Source organism: Apteryx rowi, unplaced genomic scaffold (assembly GCF_003343035.1).
Source record: "Apteryx rowi isolate R43461 unplaced genomic scaffold, aptRow1 scaffold_33, whole genome shotgun sequence".
Lineage (NCBI taxonomy): Eukaryota > Metazoa > Chordata > Aves > Apterygiformes > Apterygidae > Apteryx > Apteryx rowi.
Window position 1 is genome coordinate 2,956,289 of NW_020449752.1, and position 19,970 is coordinate 2,976,258.

At 45.8% G+C, this 19,970-nt stretch overlaps 1 protein-coding gene and 1 long non-coding RNA gene across 7 annotated transcripts in view; both read left to right on the forward strand.

The window, feature by feature from the left end:
- The window catches only part of APLP2 (amyloid beta precursor like protein 2), a 50,611-nt gene extending 44,688 nt beyond the window's left edge, over positions 1 to 5,923 (forward strand). For 3 of the 6 annotated variants that reach the window (XM_026071657.1, XM_026071659.1, XM_026071662.1), the window contains 4 exons: positions 1,949 to 2,031; positions 2,873 to 2,947; positions 3,407 to 3,562; positions 4,369 to 5,923. In XM_026071657.1, coding sequence (XP_025927442.1) covers positions 1,949 to 2,031; positions 2,873 to 2,947; positions 3,407 to 3,562; positions 4,369 to 4,470 — 416 coding nt within the window. In that variant the 3' untranslated portion in view covers positions 4,471 to 5,923. Of the gene's footprint in view, positions 1 to 258; positions 294 to 1,948; positions 2,032 to 2,872; positions 2,948 to 3,406; positions 3,563 to 4,368 lie in introns of those variants that run through there. The other 3 variants (XM_026071658.1, XM_026071660.1, XM_026071663.1) reach the window with 2 other exon arrangements.
- A 2,761-nt stretch (positions 5,924 to 8,684) lies between these two features.
- On the forward strand, positions 8,685 to 13,565 carry LOC112968970. Its single transcript, XR_003254511.1, has 3 exons — positions 8,685 to 10,663; positions 11,669 to 11,745; positions 12,270 to 13,565. It is a non-coding gene; the product is annotated as an uncharacterized LOC112968970 (long non-coding RNA).
- The last annotated feature ends 6,405 nt before the right edge of the window (positions 13,566 to 19,970 follow it).

The window sequence follows — 19,970 nt, forward strand, 5'->3', positions numbered from 1 at the left end:
GGATTTTGGTAATAACTGTTAAATATGAACACAGGTAATTTTGTAATGCGGTGAAGGCCAGAGAGCTTGAAACCCTTTCCATTATCATTGTTTCTCTACAAATGTAAGTCACCTTCATCCCTCTTGTTGAACAATGTACAGCTAATTCAGTGTACAGCCTGCTCTGGAAAGAACTGGGATATCCTTTAGTTTTATTCTTGGTTGGTTGCGGTGTTTGTTTAAGGATGCTAAGTATAGACTGGTTTTCTCCCCATTTAGGTAAATGGAAGAGTTTCTGATGMTTTGGGGACAGAGATCATCCCCCTCTTTTCTCCACTGCCTTTCCACTGTATTTCACAAGGGCTGATGGGAGTTTTGGGAGAGGGAGCGGAGCGGGGGAAGAGGGGTGTGTGTTTTTACTGGGAAAGTATATAATCTAAACTGTGCCTTTGAGCTGCGTGGAACTGGATCTGCTATTTGGTACAGTGCTCTGTGACAAATAGCAAAGCTCAGTGCAGAAGCTGAACTCCCAGGCCTGGCGACTATGCTACATTGGCTCCTGAGAAGTGAATAAAGCAGCCATAGGCCAAAAGCTGACACAGTAGTTCTCTAAAAACTGTTTGTGGCTAGTCTCTCCAGAAAATCCAAATCATTAACTTTCACAATAACATGACCTGCTTCAACAGCCGTGGGAAGTCAGACTGGCAGTCTTGGCCGTGCTTGGAATCTGATTACTGTCTGCAAAGAACCTTGCAGGAAAAGGGGATGCGGTAAAGCCCTAGACGCTTCTTTTGGGAGGAGTTGGAGCGAAACGTTGGATCCCTTTGCATTGTCAGGCACTAAAAGCTTGTCACGGCAAAAACTTGCCTCGGAGCCGATTAGTCTTTCCTTGCATCTCATCGGAGAACACGTGCCAATTTCAGCAGCACCTGACATAATGTCTTAGCTAACCTGCAAGCTCAGCAGCTTGTGGGGAGGTGTATGCAATCACCTGCAAAGTGTTAAGTGCTGTAGTAATATTGTCCCCACCTCATGCTCCTCTTTGGAAATGCACTGCTGTAGGGTTCGGGGTTCGTTGTCCTCCTGCTTTTGCTATGGGAAGGCATAGATGTTGTGAGGGTCGTTCTTCTGCGCGTACTGGTAATGGAAAACTCACGATCTCCTAACTTGTTATGTTGTCATAGGTCTGAGTACCTTGCATCAGCCTCTTCTTGTATTGATCTGATCTATTTATAAATGCTTCAGATCAAAACAGTTTATGCAGAGCAGCCTTCTGTTAATTGATATTCTTCTCTTCAGCCTATGCTAGTTTCAGCCTAGAAATGTTTGAGTGATGTTCTGGTACACAGGCTAGCGTAGCGCTGCGCTCCTCCTTTGGCACGGGATTTATTGTTTCTGGACTTGTGCCAGATATGGGACAGCAGCTCATTACAGAGACAGCATGGCTGGTGACCTTGAAATTCTCGTTCCTGAGGCACTTGCTGATGCGCTTGATTTCAAAAGAATGGATGATGCTGACTGTGCGGTTGAAAGTGTTCCCTGTGTGCTGGTCCTCAGTGGAGAGGATGCGTTCTTCAGTCACGGGGGTCATGTTGAGGTGATGGTGACCCTGGGTGACATCTGCAGAAAGGAATTACCTACTCACAATTCATACTGTACGTTGCCTTGGACCTTCTAACAGCATCATTTAACAGTATGGTATTTCTGGATTTACACTTCTGTATGTTTTGGTGAGTCCTATCTGCTCCACTCATTGCCACCTCATTTCCTTTCATTAACGGAAAACCCCCATATCACTAGTCACTGTAGCATAGCTTATGAGCTCCCCTTCTGACACAACAGCATGAAGACAGATTAATAATCAGCAGTCCATGCGGTTAAACACACTAGCCATGGCAGCTCTATAAAGAGTAGGTAGTCCTCCCTAAATGTCGCTAAGGGCTGACTTTGCCTCGCTCTTTTGGTGCAGGTTCTGGCATGACTGAACTGGATGGACTGATTGGTGCTGAAGAAAAAGTGATTAACAGCAAGAACAAAGTGGATGAAAATGTGGTGAGCCCTCCACCTTTATTTTGTAAAGCAAAGCCTGCCGTGGACACTAATTAATAGCAGTGGCTTATTTCCACGTCTCCTTCCTGCTCACAGAATGTCAGTGTGTTCACTATCCATATGGTGTGGGGGAGTCAGTTTTCTGACTATTGTAGACTCTTAATACTGATTAGCATCAGAGGGTGGGAGGGTGAGGGAAGGAGAGAGATCTAGATCTTTGGCAGTCTAAGCTGGTGAAGTTTCTGATTCGGTAATTGCTTTCCCAAGTGAAGACCTTTGATAAAACCTTAGCTGAGTTAGGTAGCTTTCTGTCTGAATGCACTGAATGCCGGTGTATTCCACCTGTCTCCCCAGATATTTTTGACGACAAGATAGGCCTCGCCTTCTTCTAAGGGCGAGTGACCCAGCAGGCACGCCAGTGGGTTGGAGTTAGCGGTAGTTCTATCTGTAGCGTGAAGAATTTGCTAGGTCCTAGCAGCAGCCGCCTAGCCTCAGTTACTTGGATTTAAAAAAAAAGGGGGCGTTTTGAGAACTTACTTCCCAAATTGTTTTAAAGCCGCAGGTTAGATCTGGCATGACAGAAATGCTCCATCCAAAACAAGGGCCTAGTTTTAATTTGGGTCTTCATTTTGAGGTAGTCTAGACTTCCCAATGGCTGCAGTACTAACTTAGTTAATTCTAAAAGTGGGAGGCTATCCCGTGCTTCTGAGAGCAGCGGAAGAATGGTAGGTGGTTCTTGAGCCTTTGCTAGTATAAGTTAAAGGTCTCTTCTCTGGCTTCGTGTTCTTCCTTCTACCTGTTTCTTGCAGCTCCTTTCATAAAATGCCTTTGTGACTGTTTTCAGGTAATTGATGAAACCCTTGATGTGAAGGAAATGATTTTCAATGCGGAGCGTGTTGGCGGACTGGTGGAYGAACCGGTATGTATGTGGGCACTCAGTCTAGCGACTGGTGGATTCCTAAAACTGGATTTGTGTTGCTCTGTGTCACTGAATTCCAGGGCTTCAGTATGTTCGCAGTGCTCTGGGAAATTATGCAGGGTATCGTATAGCACTGCATTTCTGCGTAAAGTTAGCAGTAACCAGTGAAAGCACGTAGATGATAACTTGACCTTTTTGTTGCGAAAGTGTCTTGCGGGATAGGAAAGCAGCGTGGGTCGGTATCTGTCCAAGTGTGTAAGTGGGGAAACAGTTTTGTGTTTGGTATCCTTTTGCCAGAAAGAGATTAAATATTCACGCTGTTAAGTATACTCCGTCACGTCTTGGTACCACAGATGGTTGAAAACCTTACTGGTGGCCGCCTCTTAGGTGTGCATTTATCAGCCTAACTCCCGCATCGCTCCTCCTCTACAGACCCCTCTGTTGTTGTCTTCCCTCCAGGATAACGACAACGCCCTTCGCGATGACTTCAGTTTCAGCAGCAGTGCCCTTATTGGGCTCTTGGTGATTGCTGTTGCCATAGCTACTGTTATAGTCATCAGCTTGGTGATGCTGAGGAAGCGGCAGTATGGGACCATCAGCCATGGAATTGTGGAGGTGAGAAACAACTCCTGCTCCATAGCTGCGGATGAAAATAGTCAGCATTGACTCACATGTTGTGTGTAGGGGGTGAAGATGGCAGTGTCGGCAGTAGCTGCCAAGCCATCGACTGCTTTGCTCCTAGCTAGATAGGACTTAACGCTATAGATGCTGACATCTTCATTGCTTATTTATTAACATGCAAGTATCAGTCATCAGCATGCCATGCTGGGACTTGTCGCTTTGCAGTTGTATTCGCTTATCACAAGGAATTCAATTAAGCTTCCCTGTCTGGCTCAGGAGAGGATTTAACAGTAAATGAGCTTTTCAGGCAATATCTTTAGTAAGGGAGTAAGTCAGTCAATCTATAGTAATTTGTCCTCCCAACTAATGTAGCAACTATTAGGACGTTATGAGCAACTGAACGTGGAGAAATGGGTTCCTTCTTATTCCTTCCACTCCCAACATGCACATTTCTAATGACAGCTTAATGGAGTCTGCAGAAAGCTGTGTTTCCCCTTTGCCCAGCTGGTGACTGAAATAACAATGACCCGTTTCGTGAGAGAAGAGGATCCCAAATTTGTAACGTTAGCTAACTTCAGTAGAGCTCTGGGGAGAACATCCCCAAAGAAGCAAGGACAGGCGGGAGGCATTAAGACCTGAACAAGGAACTCTGTTAAGGAAATTCTTTTTTCTGGTTTGCTTGTTTTTCCATTTACTTCTCGCCACTGTATTCATCCAGAACTTGTGTAATGGTTGTTGTTACTCTCAAATAAGGCCTGCAGATACCTCCCTTGACCAGTAATTGTCTGGCCTTTTTAAAGGTTGACCCAATGCTTACCCCAGAAGAGCGGCATCTGAGCAAGATGCAAAACCATGGCTACGAGAACCCCACTTACAAATACCTGGAGCAGATGCAGATATAAAAGAGATGAAGATGCAGCGGCCCTGATCAGAAAAAGAGCAGGGCGGGAGGGCCAAAGTGGTCCAGCGTTTTGGATCAACTACTGACCAACAGTTGCTTCAAGAGGACTTCATCTTACATTCAGAACTCCTGGATCATTAAGACTATAATTACTACTGTAGAGTTGCAATTTCCATTCTTTTAAATGGGTGAAGAAATGATAATATAACAATATGATATATAAATCTCCTTAAATGGGAAAAATGGATCTATTGCAGATATTTGACTGAGATGTAGTTTTCTTTTTTTTTTTTTTTTAAACTGAAGAATACCAGTTCCGTTGTACTGTTGTCTGATACAAGCTCTATATATATAATGGGAAATGTTGATTTTTATTTCTGATAGACCACCTGTATATTGAGGGTCATTTGTACCAGCCCGCCTTGTAAAAAGGAGACAGTTGTGGCTCTTCTGTCATTCTGGCTTTTATATATAAAGCAGTATTCTTTTCTTTTTTTCTTTCTTTTTTTAAGTGAGTTTTGCTGGGAGTTGCAAAGAGATTAATTTAGGGTTAGGAACTCTGAAAGCATAAGCAAGGAAGCAATTTGGAATGATAACTAACAAAAAATCGTTAAAACAAAAAAAAGAAAAAAAAAAGAGAAAAAACCCATCCTCATATGCCAGTGGTGTGCACCCTGCTGCTTAGCAGTCTGGGTTCTTGGAATCAAGACTCCCTGGAGGCAAGGAGTTAAAAGGCTTCTAGCATCTCTGTTTATAGCTATTCTAGTGGAATGTTAGAACATGGTTTGTGCATACTGGGGTCTGCACATTGCCCTTTCAGATTCAGTTCTGCTCTAGAGTTGGAAGTTCCTGGTAATGAATTTAAACCCTCCGATCTGAACCAGTTTCCTTCAGTACTCACCTGGCATTAACAGCCCCCTCTTGCTACTAGTTTCTAATTTTCCCCAGCTCTCCTGCCTCACCAACATGGTAAGTAGTTAAAGAGACGCAATTTTTTTGAACCTTTGCATCTCTTCCAGTGATGTTGGGCCCTAGGCATGGTTTTTGGTATTTGCCCAGAAATGACAAATCATTGCAATAATCAGTACCTTGGGAGCTGATGAACATGGAGTTCGCTTTATCTGGGGAGAGAAAAGAGGGCTAATTTGGGAAAGGGATACCGCCTGCTTGAAGGGAAATTGGATGCATAGGCCCCGAGAAGAACAGATGGGGTATTGTTCCACTCACCATCATGTCTTTGTAATGCTTGTATAGTTGGTGTTAATGCTCACGGCTTTTTTAAATCTGGAGGTTCTGGTAACCTGTGGTGTATTTTTTCTATTTTTCCTGTGACTTTACTTTCTTTCTCCTTCCATGTCTCTTCCCACTATGCACAGATTTACCTGCAAACTCCTTAGTGTGGTCTGTGGGGAATGTACAAAGTTTAAACACATCAATAAACACTTTAACTTCCAGATTGTTTCTTCTCTTTATTCGTGGGCGCACTTGTTTCCCTTTTCTCCCACCGTGTCCTTGTCAAACCTGTGGAGACTTTTCCCCATCTCTTTGTCCACCTCTGCTTCACTTACCACCTTCGAAGGAACGTGTAAATATTGAGGTAGTTTATTCTGCCCTGCCCGGAATCTTTTGTGGTACTTCTAGAGCCTGCTAACCTTGGCGGAGGAAGGGAAGCAAGATACTAAGCCAGTGCCCGGGACTCCTGAATAACGCTATAACCTCAGACTGCAGCCGTTAGACACTGGAGAGCAGGTCAGTTAGAGCTGTGACTGCTCTTCGTATTCTGATTGTTTGTAAAATGCTTTGCCAGTGGTTAAGCGGCGGTAAAATGCCAGAATCGCTCCCTGGATGGAGGCAGCTGCTGGCAGGGCGTCTCAGAAGGAGCAGAGCCAGAGCGCTCTGTAAAAGCAAGCCGTTCTTGCTATTCGGCCGTCCACCTGCACTTTCTAGCTGGCTGTGGAAAAGGGGCCAAGTTGTGGGGAATAGGATTGGGTAATACGGTGATGGTGCTTTAACTAGACCGGCTCCAAGAGAGCTGGCCTCAGGCTAGGAGCCTTTATCACATGCAAATCGTAAAAATAGAGTTGGACAGAAGTARGGGGGCTGCAGAAGATCGTCCGATTCCAAAAGGACACATGAGGAGACAGGTCTCAAATAGCGATGCTATTCCATTGAATGCTTCCTGTTGTGGATGACCAGATCTTAAATACATTGTAGATGCGAGGAGCCCTTGGCAGTAACTCTAGTTAGTGTTTAGTAGATCTCTTATAATGTTTTATGAAGGAAAATAACTTGACTGTTTGGTTCAACTTTCTCTTCCAGAACATCTAAAACTAACAGCCTGTAAAGCTCACAGCTGTCTCTGCTTCTGTATGTCRTTTCTCTTCTGTTTTCCTCCTTTGAAGTGTGACCTCGAGCACAAATACCTCCTCTCTTGCATCTCACCGAAATGACTGAAGAGTCATTGCCATTTGAACGCTGGTTTGGAGGCCGAGAGACAGAATTAATCTTTCTTTGTATTGATCTGAGCCATTTCCAATAGGTCTTAATGAAGGCGGGGAGAAGAGATGGTAGGAAGCGTGAAGCGAAGGCTAACCAATTTTGTGTAACAAACAATTGTGCGTCCCGCTTCTCCATAAATGCGGCCTCCTTGGTTCCCCTGGAACCTCCATGTTCTGGCTGAATTATTCAGACTCTGCAGGAAAGAACAGATGCTGTCCTAGAAAACGCCGTCTGTTGGCTTGTCACAACTACTTGGGGAAAGAGTTTTGATTTTTAACTGTAAATTTCATTTAAGTGATGTCGGAGCAGATCTCAAATCCGAAGCTGTTTCTTGGATTGCATCCTCAGTTAGGATAACCTGAAAGAGAAACAAATTGTTGTTTCTGAGAGGCTCAGTTGTTATTGTTCCTGTTAGAGGCTCTGGATTGAACTCCAGAATTGAGTTTGGGCATTAGATTTTTCCTTCAATAAATTCTATTAGCCCTACAAAATAAATACATTAGACTTGAATCAAAGTCTGTTAGTTACATGCCTTGATGTACACTGCCAAGTGCTTAAAATCGATTCTTCATGATGGATTTTGCCTGCAGCTTCTGAAAACTAATGTTTACAAATAGTTGTTTGAAGATCGGTGCTAAAGCACGTCCCAGTTGATACTGGTATCAGTCGTCCGAGTGGAGGGCTGATATCGCTGCAAAGAGGCCACAGAATGCTTTCCTGAGGRAAGTGTCAAAAGTTTCATCACGGTAAGATGCTTACAATTAGATGGCCCCAAGCACGGTGGAGCAGTTGGTTGATAAAAGACAGCTTTGCAAAGGGTGTTAGTGTTGCATTTCAGAAGAAAACTGTGTTTAAAAAAAAWAATAAATCCGCTCTTTACCTTTAAAGCAGTGTTGTTCTCCCTTTCCCAGTGCATTGGAAGAATGAAGGATTAACATATCTCATCTTCAGAATTTGTTCTGCTTTTTCCTARTGCAAAAGCCAGAGCTGGATACACAGATTGCGGGTGAATAGAATAAGCATTTGTAGTTAAGCTGTGTGAAAAGGGAAGTAGGTTCCCTCAAGTGCCCGCAGCCTTTCAAATCCCAGACCTTTATGGATAGGTGCAGCGTACTGAGGTGATTCCCGATCTGGAAACTCATTTGCCGCTCCCCAGGCRGAGTGTGCTTTTGGGAAAGTGAAGCAGCTGCCGTATGCCTTTGCCATCTCCCTTGGAGCACCTTGCGGACTGGGGTGCGTTTGCGTTTTGCTGGCGATGACGTGGTTAAGCCAAAAGGGTGTTGGCCGTACATGATTGTGAGAGAGGCCTTTGATACCTGGCWACACTGAGCAGGAAGAAATGCTGGAGCAATTAAATCTGTTCGCTATTATTGCTCATCTGAGGATGCAGTGGGATAACATGGACTGAAACCATGCTGTGTCGGGTGCTAGATGGATAGAAGGTGGACAGGTTTATTTTACCATCCTCACCTGTCTTTAATGTGGAAAGCAGTACTTAGGGAGATGCACACGGAGCCTGTTTTCCATCGTTCAGCCCTGGTCAACGAAGGAGATGGAGGGTGCCTTTGAGGAGAGCAGCCCAAGTACAGAGCGACGCGGTGCCTTTCCCTGTGCTGTGCCATCAGGAGGAAGCGTTTGGCATCAACGCTTTGCTAATGGCTGCTRTTGCAATGGCAGAGGCTTTTGGAAATGCACAGCAAGGGTCGAGTAGTAAAAGCAGATGAGCTGGGAGGAAGCCTGTTTTTGTAGACGTAACAACAGGTAACTGGCAAGCAGAGTAATAAATAATCCCGTAGGGAAAGCGAGGACAAGTGGAGTTAAGTGCCGAAGTTAGGTATTTTGGAAAGTGTGAAAATATCTCAGTCAAGCTCTTGAAAAGTGGTAAGCTGCTGGAAAGGAACATTAATCAGTGCTGTACACAGGCCTGCAAGCAGGGTCAATATAATAATCTCATCAGTGCTGTCCTGACGGCCCGCCTGCCAGGCGGTATCGCTGCCAGCGAGAGCGGCCTGCGTGCGGGCTCCGTGTCGCGTCGGCTCTGCAGCAATTTCTCAGCYGCTGCAAAAAGCCGTTCGTGCTCCGGGGTCTCGAGTCTCAGCGGGACCCCGCGCAAACCACCTGGCCGCGATCGCTAGCMACGGCGCGGAGCGAAAGCACTGGGGGGCTGTAAGGCGGCAGCCTGAGACGCYGTTTCTCTAGCGCGGGCAATCAGCCCATCCTTAACCCGCGGCGCCGTTCCTCGCCGGGCAGTGCCATCACATACCTCTTCTGCTCAACCTCGCTCCTTGGTCGCAGCTGTGGAGTGGGCGCCGGTAACTTCGCTGCCGACGTGGTGAGAAGGCTCTGCCRAGCGCAGTAGATAACGGAGATGAGGAGTCTCAGCGAAGGCGTTAGTGTGTGTATACGTGATTCAGGTCCCGCAGTAACGAGCGCGTTAAAAATGCAAGAGTTTTGCTCTATTTRCTAGTGACCCAGGGGGAGCGCGTGCTTCGTTGCAGGCGTACTTAACCTCTGGCCTGTAGGCTGTCTGCGTGGTCTACCCGGACAGTTTAATTTAGATTGTGTTTTGCTCCAAGCAGCTCTGCCTTCCCRAGAGCACTTTGAGAGCAGGCTGTGGGCTGGATGTGGTGTTCATTAAACAGCGTCAGGCAGCCTCCGGATGGCAGCTGGGAGCCTCGGACTAAAGGTGACGAGAAGGGTTGGGACCCAAGGTAAGCGGCCCTGCCTCCCAAGAAGGTCGCCATGGAATATGTCAGCGGGAGAGGGGTAAAGACCTTTCAACAGCGGAGTTCAGACGTGAAGCTTAATATCCTTTTCCAAAACTGTGAGCTCTAGTTGAAATGACTGGGGATATGACTGTTCTGCAGATACTCGTGCTCGCTTGTCCTCCCTTCCTGCAGCTTCATGGGGCAGTGAGTCCTACAGCCCAGTTACGTGTTGTTGGGAAGCTATGTGACTTAGGCTATTTTATATTTGCCATGTCTCCCGTTTTCCTGGCTGGCTCCTTTCTTCTCTGGATCTGGGAGTACAAGGGACACRGGGAACCAGGTTCACCTGTAGGTTTTCTTCATAGCATCCTCTAAGTCACTGTTGTCTCCATGGCAACCCAAAGCAGACCAAATCTTTCCTTCGAGTCTGGGCTCGAGGCCACCCCGGAGGCAGAATTCGCTCGAACGCCCAGGAGCTTCTCACCATACCGTACTTTGAGAGTGACGACTCCCCAGGAAGGGCCCTCAGCCCTTCCGCTTCCTCACCTGCCCCCCGTAAATGGTGCGTGGCCGGGAGCAGGTCTGTTCTCTAGTTGGAGACAGCCTGGATTATAAAAAACCCGTGCAGCGACCTTACAGACCTCCTCTGAGCCTGTGCCTGCACGCTTGCAGCTTTTCCCCGCCAGACAGCGTAGCAATAAGTGAAGCTCCCGCGGGTTTGCTCTGGGCATCCTCTTTGCTTTGGCACTTCTGTTCATGTCTGCCTTGTGCATTGCTCTTTCTTTCAGGTATCTGCGCCGAGGAGGAAAAGGGTGCGATTTCCTCCTGTACCGGGAAGGCTGTGGCTGATGCAAAGCCTGGTTACTTCCAAGCCTGCAGAAGGCCATAGGTTTTACCAGGAGCTACAGGTTTCTTCTGTCAGAGGAAGCAGAGGGTGGACGGCGCATTTCCTGCGAGAAAGGAAGCTGCCGACGGTGAAAATGAAAGGTATTTTGCGTAGCCTATAAGACTTGCTAACTATAAGAATCTGCATATAGCTATAAAGCTGATGAGAGAGGCCACTCTGGTGCTGTGGCCTTGAGAAGGTCTCACCAACCTCTTGTAAGGCTTGATGCACAGCGCCAAGGCCCCAAGCTTGCACCAGCAAGCACTCTTCGAACGCTTCCCTCAGGAGGCCGAGTTCCGTAACCTGAATTTTGGGGAAGGTATTGTAACGAAGGAGGCTGGGTGTCAGCGGGTGCTGCAGTAGGCATTTTGCTTGCGGGCTTGCTGAGGACACAAGCTGTGCTGTATGCTGTTATTTCTCCTTGTGCACTGGGAGGCAACTTAAATTTTGAAATTCCAATCTTTCCAGTTGTGAACGAGTTTGAATATCCCTTCTGGGTTGTATGTATCACTGCAATTATTTAGTGCCTCCTCCCGCAGCGGCGGACTCCCTGCCACACAAGATCTCGGAGGTGAAAGGTTCTGTCTAGCTACGGGAAACTCAAGCTACAGGGAAAACCTGCTGCAGCTGAATGGTCTGTCAGATGGTGCCAGGGCGGCTTTCTAGCTGAAAGTGCAGCTGCTTCAAAGAAAATACCTTCAGGGAGAAGGTGGTGTAAAGGTTTCCTGAGCGGTGGCTGAGTGGGATTTATTCCCTTGCCTGCTGCCCGGGTGGCTGCTTTGTGCCTGCGCTCCTTGAGGAGTTTACCAACGTGCTGTTTGGAAGGATTTGGATATGGCATCAGGTGTCGACCTGCAGTTCTTGTTTCTCCGTTTGGAGCTGTGTTTGGAGTCCCCAGGACACCATGTCTTTGAACATATAGCGAAGAGAGGCAGTCCTGAAAGAAACTGCAGAAGGAATCTAGCTGACAAGAGGTGTTACATAGCCGACTTCTTGCATTGCTACCCGGCTTTGTTTCGGCAGAGATCAGGCTGCTTGGTTTGTGGGGTGCCTTTGGGAAGGGGTTGTTTTTCCACACGCTTAGGCTGTTTTTTGTGCATTTCCAGTTTATGAAGCACAGACCTGCCCAAGAACAGACTGAAGCCGGTTCTCTCCAGCCTGGCACTGCGTAGCCAAATGCAAGGTGAGTAATGAGCGTTTTCCCCAGCACGGTGGTTTGGCAGGGAATAATCCTGCAGCTGGTGCAGACTCGTAGAGCAAGGCAGGTTGGAAGGGACTTCCGGAGGGCATGTAGCCTAACTGCTGCTGAAAGGACCAACTCTGAAATCAGATCGGGTTGTCCAGGGCTCTGTGCAGTCCAGTATAATGGTGCCTTTTCCTGCAGCAGCTGCTCTTCCCTTGTCCGTAGGCTTCGGGGTATGACTAAATGCCTGGAACCTCATGGGAGGGCAGCAGAGTCAGAAGGAGAACTCCCACTCTGTGTTAACAGCGGGTTATAGGAAAAACGCAACCCTGTTCCTTCACCGGGCAAACGGACTTGTCTGTGTGCAGTTCCTTTCCTCGGGAGGCAGACAGGTCCTYGTGACGTGAGGCCCTATTCCTCTGTCGTTCTGGGAAGCAGAGTTGAGGGAAGGGTCCCAAATATCAGCGTTTGCGATCTGTTCTTTCAAGAACCCTTTGGATGTAATGGGATAATCTGATTTACAGGCCTGGAGACTTAGTCCTGTCCTCTGAAGAGGTGACTGTGGATTTGAGCTTTCGGCAGACGCCGAGGTCAAAAGAAAGGAGATGTTCTTCGCCCAGTGTCTTTGGAGAACGGCTCCTTGCAACGTGAGTACTTGTGGGCTGGAAAAGAAGTAAATTACTATCAAGAACGTCACAGAACTGAGAAGCCTTTACTTCGCTATGCGGTGAGACGGCCTTCATTTTTCAAGATGCCGTGTTGAGAACTTTGGGTCAAAGGTAAGAAAAAAATGAAGGGGCAAGTCCTTGTACTTATACTTATACTTGTACTTATAGCCCTATTCACTTAAGTCTGTTTTTAAAAATAGAGAACGCTTGAATTTCTTATGAACCATAATCATTAATAGACTTGAGCCTTCCCCAGAAATTAGTTTTAGTCTCTAGCAAAACAATGATGTCCTCTGAATCATGTACCACGTGCTCTGGGTTTAGATGGTCGAGCTGGTGCATTTTTTCTTGTGCTGCCACTTCATCATCTCTTTAATGAGCTCACCTTCCCTGGTGGGTGCTTCAAACTCTGTAGAAAGCAGGAGCAGTTCTTATTTTTGCCATGGGCTTAGACAGTGGCTTATACTTAAGATATTCAAGCGTTCTCTGTTTTGATAGACTATAATCAGTAAGAGATGGGGGACAGGACTGAGCCCATCCAGCAACGCAGTACTGTCTGCGAAGCCGTTACCACGTTCTCCTGTGCGCCTGTTGGAAATGCTTCTATAAAGAAATACTGAAGCTTCAGCACAGAAACTAGCTTTATACTTCAGAAGCGAAGTTCTCATTTTTCCACGAGGGACTTAGAAATTGGCTCAATTGTAAGAGATTCTGGTATTCTCAGTTTTCTTACACAYTTATATAATTAATAAGTCAAGGGGGCCAGGACTGAGCCTGTCCAGCAAAGCTTTACCACATTCTTCTCTTTCCAGTGTTTGAGATTGTGTGTTTTGGCTTATGCTGAAACTTCAGTAGGTTCAAGTAGAGCAAACGTTGCTCTTCCTGTCAGGGAGGATGTTTTGTAACAACACTGTCTTATATATATAAAAATCTGTAATGATGTTGTCCTCTATGCATAATTATTTTCTTATGTATATTATGATCTCCTATTGAAATATTCTCTTTAAATACTTTATGTATATAAAAACATCATGTATGTAATATTCTCTTATATCTGTTCTCTATGATATGCTGTTAATGTGTATGTATCCATGCATCACTTTGTACAGGGGGCGCAGCCTTTGGCTTTATCTTGAAAAATAAAACACTCTAGGCCAGAGGCTCTTGCCAATTTTTTTTTGAATAGGAAACGCCAGGGCGGAACCTATCTCGTGCGTTTTGCTTTTTTGGCCAAGGTGGGGTATGGGGGGGGTTGATCTTCTGGGCTGTCCTTATGATGCTGGGTGTTTTGGGTTGGGGAAGTGTCTGGGTGCCGGGAACACAAAGTCAGCTTCACTTTTATTTTAAGTTTAGTTATGAATTGGCTTGGCCTGATGGCTCAGCTGCCTCTTTGGATTTGCAAGAGGACAGTGTTGTACTTAAACACATTTTGGGCAGCTGTTTTCCTTGAAGAGAGCTGCAAACCCTTGGCTCCAGCAGACATCCCTGCAAATTTCTTTACCTGCACTGTACAGTTAAGAGACAGAACATGCACTTGTTCAAAGTCATCTTTTATTTTGAGGCTTTCAGGTTTACAGCAAGCACCTGGGAGATAACAGGTGTAGCACAGCAACAAGAGAAGCCATACAGCACATAGAATAAAACATAAAACATAATACAAAACAGCATAAAAGCTTTCAGTCAAAACAAAAGAAACAGGTACAGTTTTCTCCTCACTCATTATTTACCCTAGGGAGCTAACAAAACAGCTTTAAAGTCATATTTATACTTCCTTTGTTAGTTGTACCAGTACAGTCTCCATCACTGCACTCAAGCCTGTTCCAAAAGTTTCACGCCAAAATACAAAATAGTTTSTATATCAGATGAGCCTCGAGTTCAAGTGACAACAGCCCTACACAGAATTTTCTCAAGGACCAAGGCTATTAAATACAGGTCCATTTATTTGAATTTTTTTTCCCCCCTGTTTAAATCTGCTGTCTAGCCATATTAGCAAGTCTTAAGAATTTCTGGTATTTTTAAACAGTAATGGTCATACCTGAAAATTGCATGTAGCTGTAGCTGCTCTAGGGTAGATGAGTAATCCATAACCTATAGAGCTTGCTGCTCTGCAGAGGGGTTCCTCAAGAAAGCAGGTACTTGTGTACATACACATAATTATATATACATACATACAGGATAACTTAACTTTTCCATCAGTCATTAAGCTAAATAAATAAATAAATAAATAATGGGGATTTTTCAATTCTTCATCCTTGGATCCTCTTGGAAAGACAAAGCGGATGCGGCATTTGAGGCTGACTGTTCTTCTCAGCTTGCAAAGGCTTCTGTAACAAGGAATATGGATACAACTTTAATTAAAGCAGAATAAAAACACATAGGTGCCACAGATAAAGCTCAAAAATACTTGTTTTGGGATCACTGATAACTTATTGATCTAATTATGGTTTTTTTTGTTTTTTGTTTTTTAATATAGGCTAAACCAGCTTCATTGTAAAAACATTTTAAAAATAAAACTATTTTGGTGACACTGATAGGATCAAGATGTAGTTAAAAACCCAGACATCTGCTGGAAATCAGTCACTTAAGCAATGGCACAGCTTGTTCAGGGAGCCTTCCTGACAAGCTCTATGAATACGTTTATTTTGTCCCTTGGGTCGCAAGTATCATCTCCCAGTAAAAAGGAATGGGAACCATACATGTCCATCAAATGCTACTCACCCAGACAAAATATTCTCCCATCCTCACATCTCAGTTACAACACTCACCAGATGATGGAGCAGTTGAAGCCAGCGAGGAGGAGGAGAGTGGTTGGGTTGGATTGTGCTGTGCCAGTAGCGGCAGGTCACCCGTAGTCCCCAAGCTCCTGTGTCCTCGGTCAGGTCTGCACAGGAGACGCATCGCAAATGCGCTGTGGGTCAAGTAAAAATCTTACATTATCTACTAGTGTTACAAGTAGAGCTATTCTTCTACTATGCTCTCACTTCCTCACTACAATTCCCCCCCCCCTTTTTTTTTTCTTTTTTTTAAAAACAGTATCATCCTGAGTCTAGAGAAATAAGGGAAAAATTGAAGTCACCAGCTAAGGAAAGCTAGGAGGCAAATAAGAGGCAACTGCTGTTATTTCTAGCTCTTCTTTCTTCATCACTGCACCAGTCACGGTTCAGAGCAGAATAGCTAATAAAAGCTATTCCAGTGACCCAGATCTTAATTGGGTACTAATGGCTCGAGCTCTATTTCCAGTCTGTGCTGGTAGCTGCTCATTTAGCCTAGGTATTCCGTGCCTTCATTCCCAGCACAATATCACCACGCGTGGCTATTTCTACTGGGCAAATACAATCAAAATAGGTGCTGGACAAGGAAGGTCTTGAGAGTAGTATTAAACACTTAGAAAACCCCTTCTTTAGTATGTGTACCTACCCTCTTAAACATGCACTTAGTCAGAAATACCTGAGACAAGACAACCAAGCTGCCAGCAGCAGGATCCCTGGGCAAGGGTGATGCTGAGCCTGAAGTCATCCAGGTGCAGACTGCACCAGTGAAGACGCTGCTGAGCAGTGGAAAGCAGCTGCGCCGATCAAACGCAGGACAGCGCGGGACACGGAAGCAGAGACGACCACCTGCCAAAATGCACACGGGAGCACGGACGTGTCATCGGCTCGAGCTGCGCACACTGAACCCTGCATGGCAAGAGCTGGCCTGTATGCGTGACGTTCACTCGCCGCTGAGAGCGAGGGACATTGGTAATTGCCATCTTCAGTCAGAACCCAAAAAAACAAAAAACAAAAAACCACAACCCACAAAACCCAGAAGTTTCAAGCATTATACTAACTGTGTTAACTCAGATACTAACAACCCAGTACTCCACAAAAAGGTAGCCACAAAACTCCAGCTGTTTTCTTTTGTAAGAGCCAAACCTCAGAAGCAAAGCAGGAGCCCCAGAGATGAGCCTGACAGCTACTGCAGCCRGGGAATCTGAGGACGACTCGGATTCGCTAGACATAATGAGGACGAAGGGGCTGCCAGATTTTTTGCGGTTGCACTAAAGCTATTTGCAAAGTTCTTTAAGGAAAAACAGTAGGGCAGGTAATTAGCTACTCATTGGACTCCACGTTGCTATACAGAAGTTTGGAAAGTACTTAGCACTTACCCAGAATATTGGTGCACGCATCTGTTCTCTGGCTGCCTACTGTGTTTTATTGCTATGATCCTTACGGCATCAACCCACCAACTGCAGAGCAGGAGTTGGGCAAAGCTGGCAGGGTTCAGTCTCTCTGAGCTTCCCTTTATGCATCTCCACGTGCAGCAGAGCGCTGCTGAGGAGTGACAACGGCACAGACTTACCCAAAGCCACCGAGGGAAGAGGCCTTCTCGCAGCAATGCCGCAACCTGGCAACTTGCTGGGTGACCGACGGCGCTGTGCCGGCCTGGTGTCAATATTGCTTCCCGTCCGGATTGCGAGGACGCTCTTGTAGGAGGGGGAGTACTTCAAAATGCTCATGAGAACTGCAGAAGTGACACAGGCTCTCCAAGGGCTGATGTTCCTCCAGAGGGATTTGCCCCACATATGAAGATCCTGCCCTGGAAAGAGGAGAAAGCGTGTCAAGCAGCAGAGCAGTTTTAGTGCCTTCCCTCATTTCAGATATGCTGCATGCATATTCATAGAATAAAGCCTGTGTGTTCAGGATCACCTAAACCCAAGGGTTAGTTAAGAGAAGAGTCGAGCCTACACACTGCAGTGCAATGCAACGTTGTTTCCCAACAGCCGTAATGTGCTTTGCCTGAAGTCTAGGCTGCGTTTACTGCACCTTACTTGAATCCCTTGCAGAACTTGGCCAGGCTCCACATAAAGCTGTTGGGGTCCTGGTGCTGCATTTGATGTCCATCCCCTTCGCAGTCCGCTTGGTTCCTTCAGAGGCAGCCTCGTCTCCTCTCCCCACAAGTCACCTGGGAAAGAAAGGATAAGAGAAAAAGAAATGAAAAAAAAAAAGGAGGGGGAAGAAACCTACAGGCTATAATGTCAAGTTTCCCCTATTTTCCTAGGGAAATTCATCTCGTTACCTTTGAGAAAACAGTTTGAAGCTGATGGGTGCATGTCATCCCCACCTTGTTTAGACTGATGACCTGTCCTGTCTTTCTATAGCACACACAGGAGACGAAAGACTCAGTTTGAGCATGTCGGGGAAGAGCATTTGAAGAAAACAAGGCATATTTTGCCTATGGTACATTTAGGAATTTAGCTTAGCTGTTCAGTTAGGATAGCACCAGCTATGTTCACTGCACTATTATACGTGTGGGCATGTGCCTTGAAGGTGTTTCTCAGAAAAACATCTGGCACCACTAACAAAGCTAAAGACCACGGTTACAACACAATTTTCTGCTTGCGTTAACCTCACCATATTCCACAAGACTTGCAGCTATGACTGGCCTTAAGTTTRTAATACAGACCAGATTCATTTTTGGCTTGATTTGAAATAACTCCACTATAGCCAGAGCTTTTGGCTTGCCTGAAGCTCTACTGCCAACATGCTCCTGTGCTTTAGAAAGCTGCAGGGTGAGGATAACCCGTCTGGATTTAAGAACGCACGCTCCTCGCATGGCTTTACGTAGTCAAGTCTTGCTTTTCTGCCTTTAAAGGCACTATGCAGCTGCTCTTATCTGAGGTAGGATGCACATTGCACCTTGCTTGTTTTCTGAACAGTCATTAATCTAGAGCCCTCTTGTTGGATACTGAAGGATGCCCCAAGAACAAAGCAATTTGTTTCGTGAAACACATCAGTACACCTGCTTATTTTAACTTTTTCCCCTGACATACAGTGGCTGTATCTATTTTCAAAGCAGTGCCAGAAACCACCTGTCGGGAATCCATACACTTATCAGGCAAGACATGAGCGATCCAAGTAGTACTAGACAGGCCAGATTCCATAAATGATATATCAGGGTGAAAATTGAATACTATTTTCATAAACCCCACTCAGAGTCTTAAAAATGCCTGATTTATAGGCATCATGTTAAAGACAGCAGGTAGCACCTACCTAGCATTCGGCAGCTGTGAAAACGGCCAAGTATTTCTGTGCACTTGCCATAAGTCTTATCAATGGCTCTACTCTGTCCTGGCCCCTCCAAATTTTCCTTCCTGCCGTATGCCGAGAACACATCCTCCCCTTCGATTCCCTTGGCAAGGGCTCTGCTCACCTGGAAGCGCATGCTAAACTACTCGCTTTAAGAGGATTTCTGTCAACCTAAAGTCACTCCGATGGTATTTAAGTGCAAAAAGTTTGTTTGCAACCGAGACGTGCACACGCACAGACCTTTGCTCACCTTCAGAACACACCAAAGAACAGAGCCGTCGACAGCAGTAAGAACGGCCGCAGAGCGCCAGAAGCACGTGGTGATGAGCATCGTGTTGTCAGTGGTCCCGGCTGGCCCGTYTGCATGGTCACTACAGCACAAGCCTGGTCTGCAGAGTACAGAACAACGCCTTAAATGCTGCATCCATCAGTTCATTTTATGTCCAGCCCGTTCCCCTCTGGACTCCCACGTCTGAAGYGCTCATGCTCTGCAACCCCGCAGCCCACGATCAGTCACCCCTCGTGCACGTCAGCTCCTTTACACCCAACTCGCTACTACTACAACCGCAGCAGGCCACTTAGCGGGAAGGGTGGGCAGCAGGTAGGCGACCCCCTCTTGAGTAAGGCCACACACGAGCAGGCAGCATRGCTAGAGCTAAGTCAATGCACAAACAAAATGCTAAATTGTTAATTAATTACAGGCTATTATTACCACATGTAGCTGACAGATGAATTTTAGATGAGATGTAAATTATGCATAGTTATACAGGATATGTAAGTCACACCTGATGTAAGCATGTATGGGTTTCTATTGCTGTTTAGCTCGCTTGAGTTAAAAGGCAAGAAATGCTTTAAGTTTTAAAAACATGCTTGTTCTGGCAGAGAAAAGTGACCTAGAAAATCCAGTTGTCCTCTGAACAGCAATTACACCAAGTTTGGAAACTAAATTCTCTAATTAAATTGAAACAGAGTAGATTTTAGTGGTGCTTTAAGTGCAAATTTCAACTCTTCCTTTACCATGAATCTCTAGCAGTCTCTCAGTAATAACAATCAAGAGTTCTGCGTAAGCGTGCCAGGTACTCGGAGTTTACAGAGCACTTCAGCTCTCCTATGGCAGCACCTTTCCATATGGTCTTACTAAGCTTATCTTCCGTCACTCCAGCTACAATAACAGGGTATCCTAAAACACACATTGCCTTTGCCAGCTGTCCTCCTGAGCATCTTCCACAGCCAATTCCTCAGGTTCACGCAGGCTAAAAGCCTGTACCTGACACCTCCAGGAGCAGAGGATTTGTGGAAAGGGCAAAAAAATATTATCTCCCCCTCCAGAGAGGAAATCCTTAAGCAAACACCAATTTGAATTTGGCAGCGTGTTCCTTCCAAACACTTCAGCACATGCACGTGTACCTCTGGGTAGCTCAATAAATTCCCTAGTATAGCAGAGAATATTTGCCATTAAAAATACTGGTCTTAGTCTTTGTGCATGCCA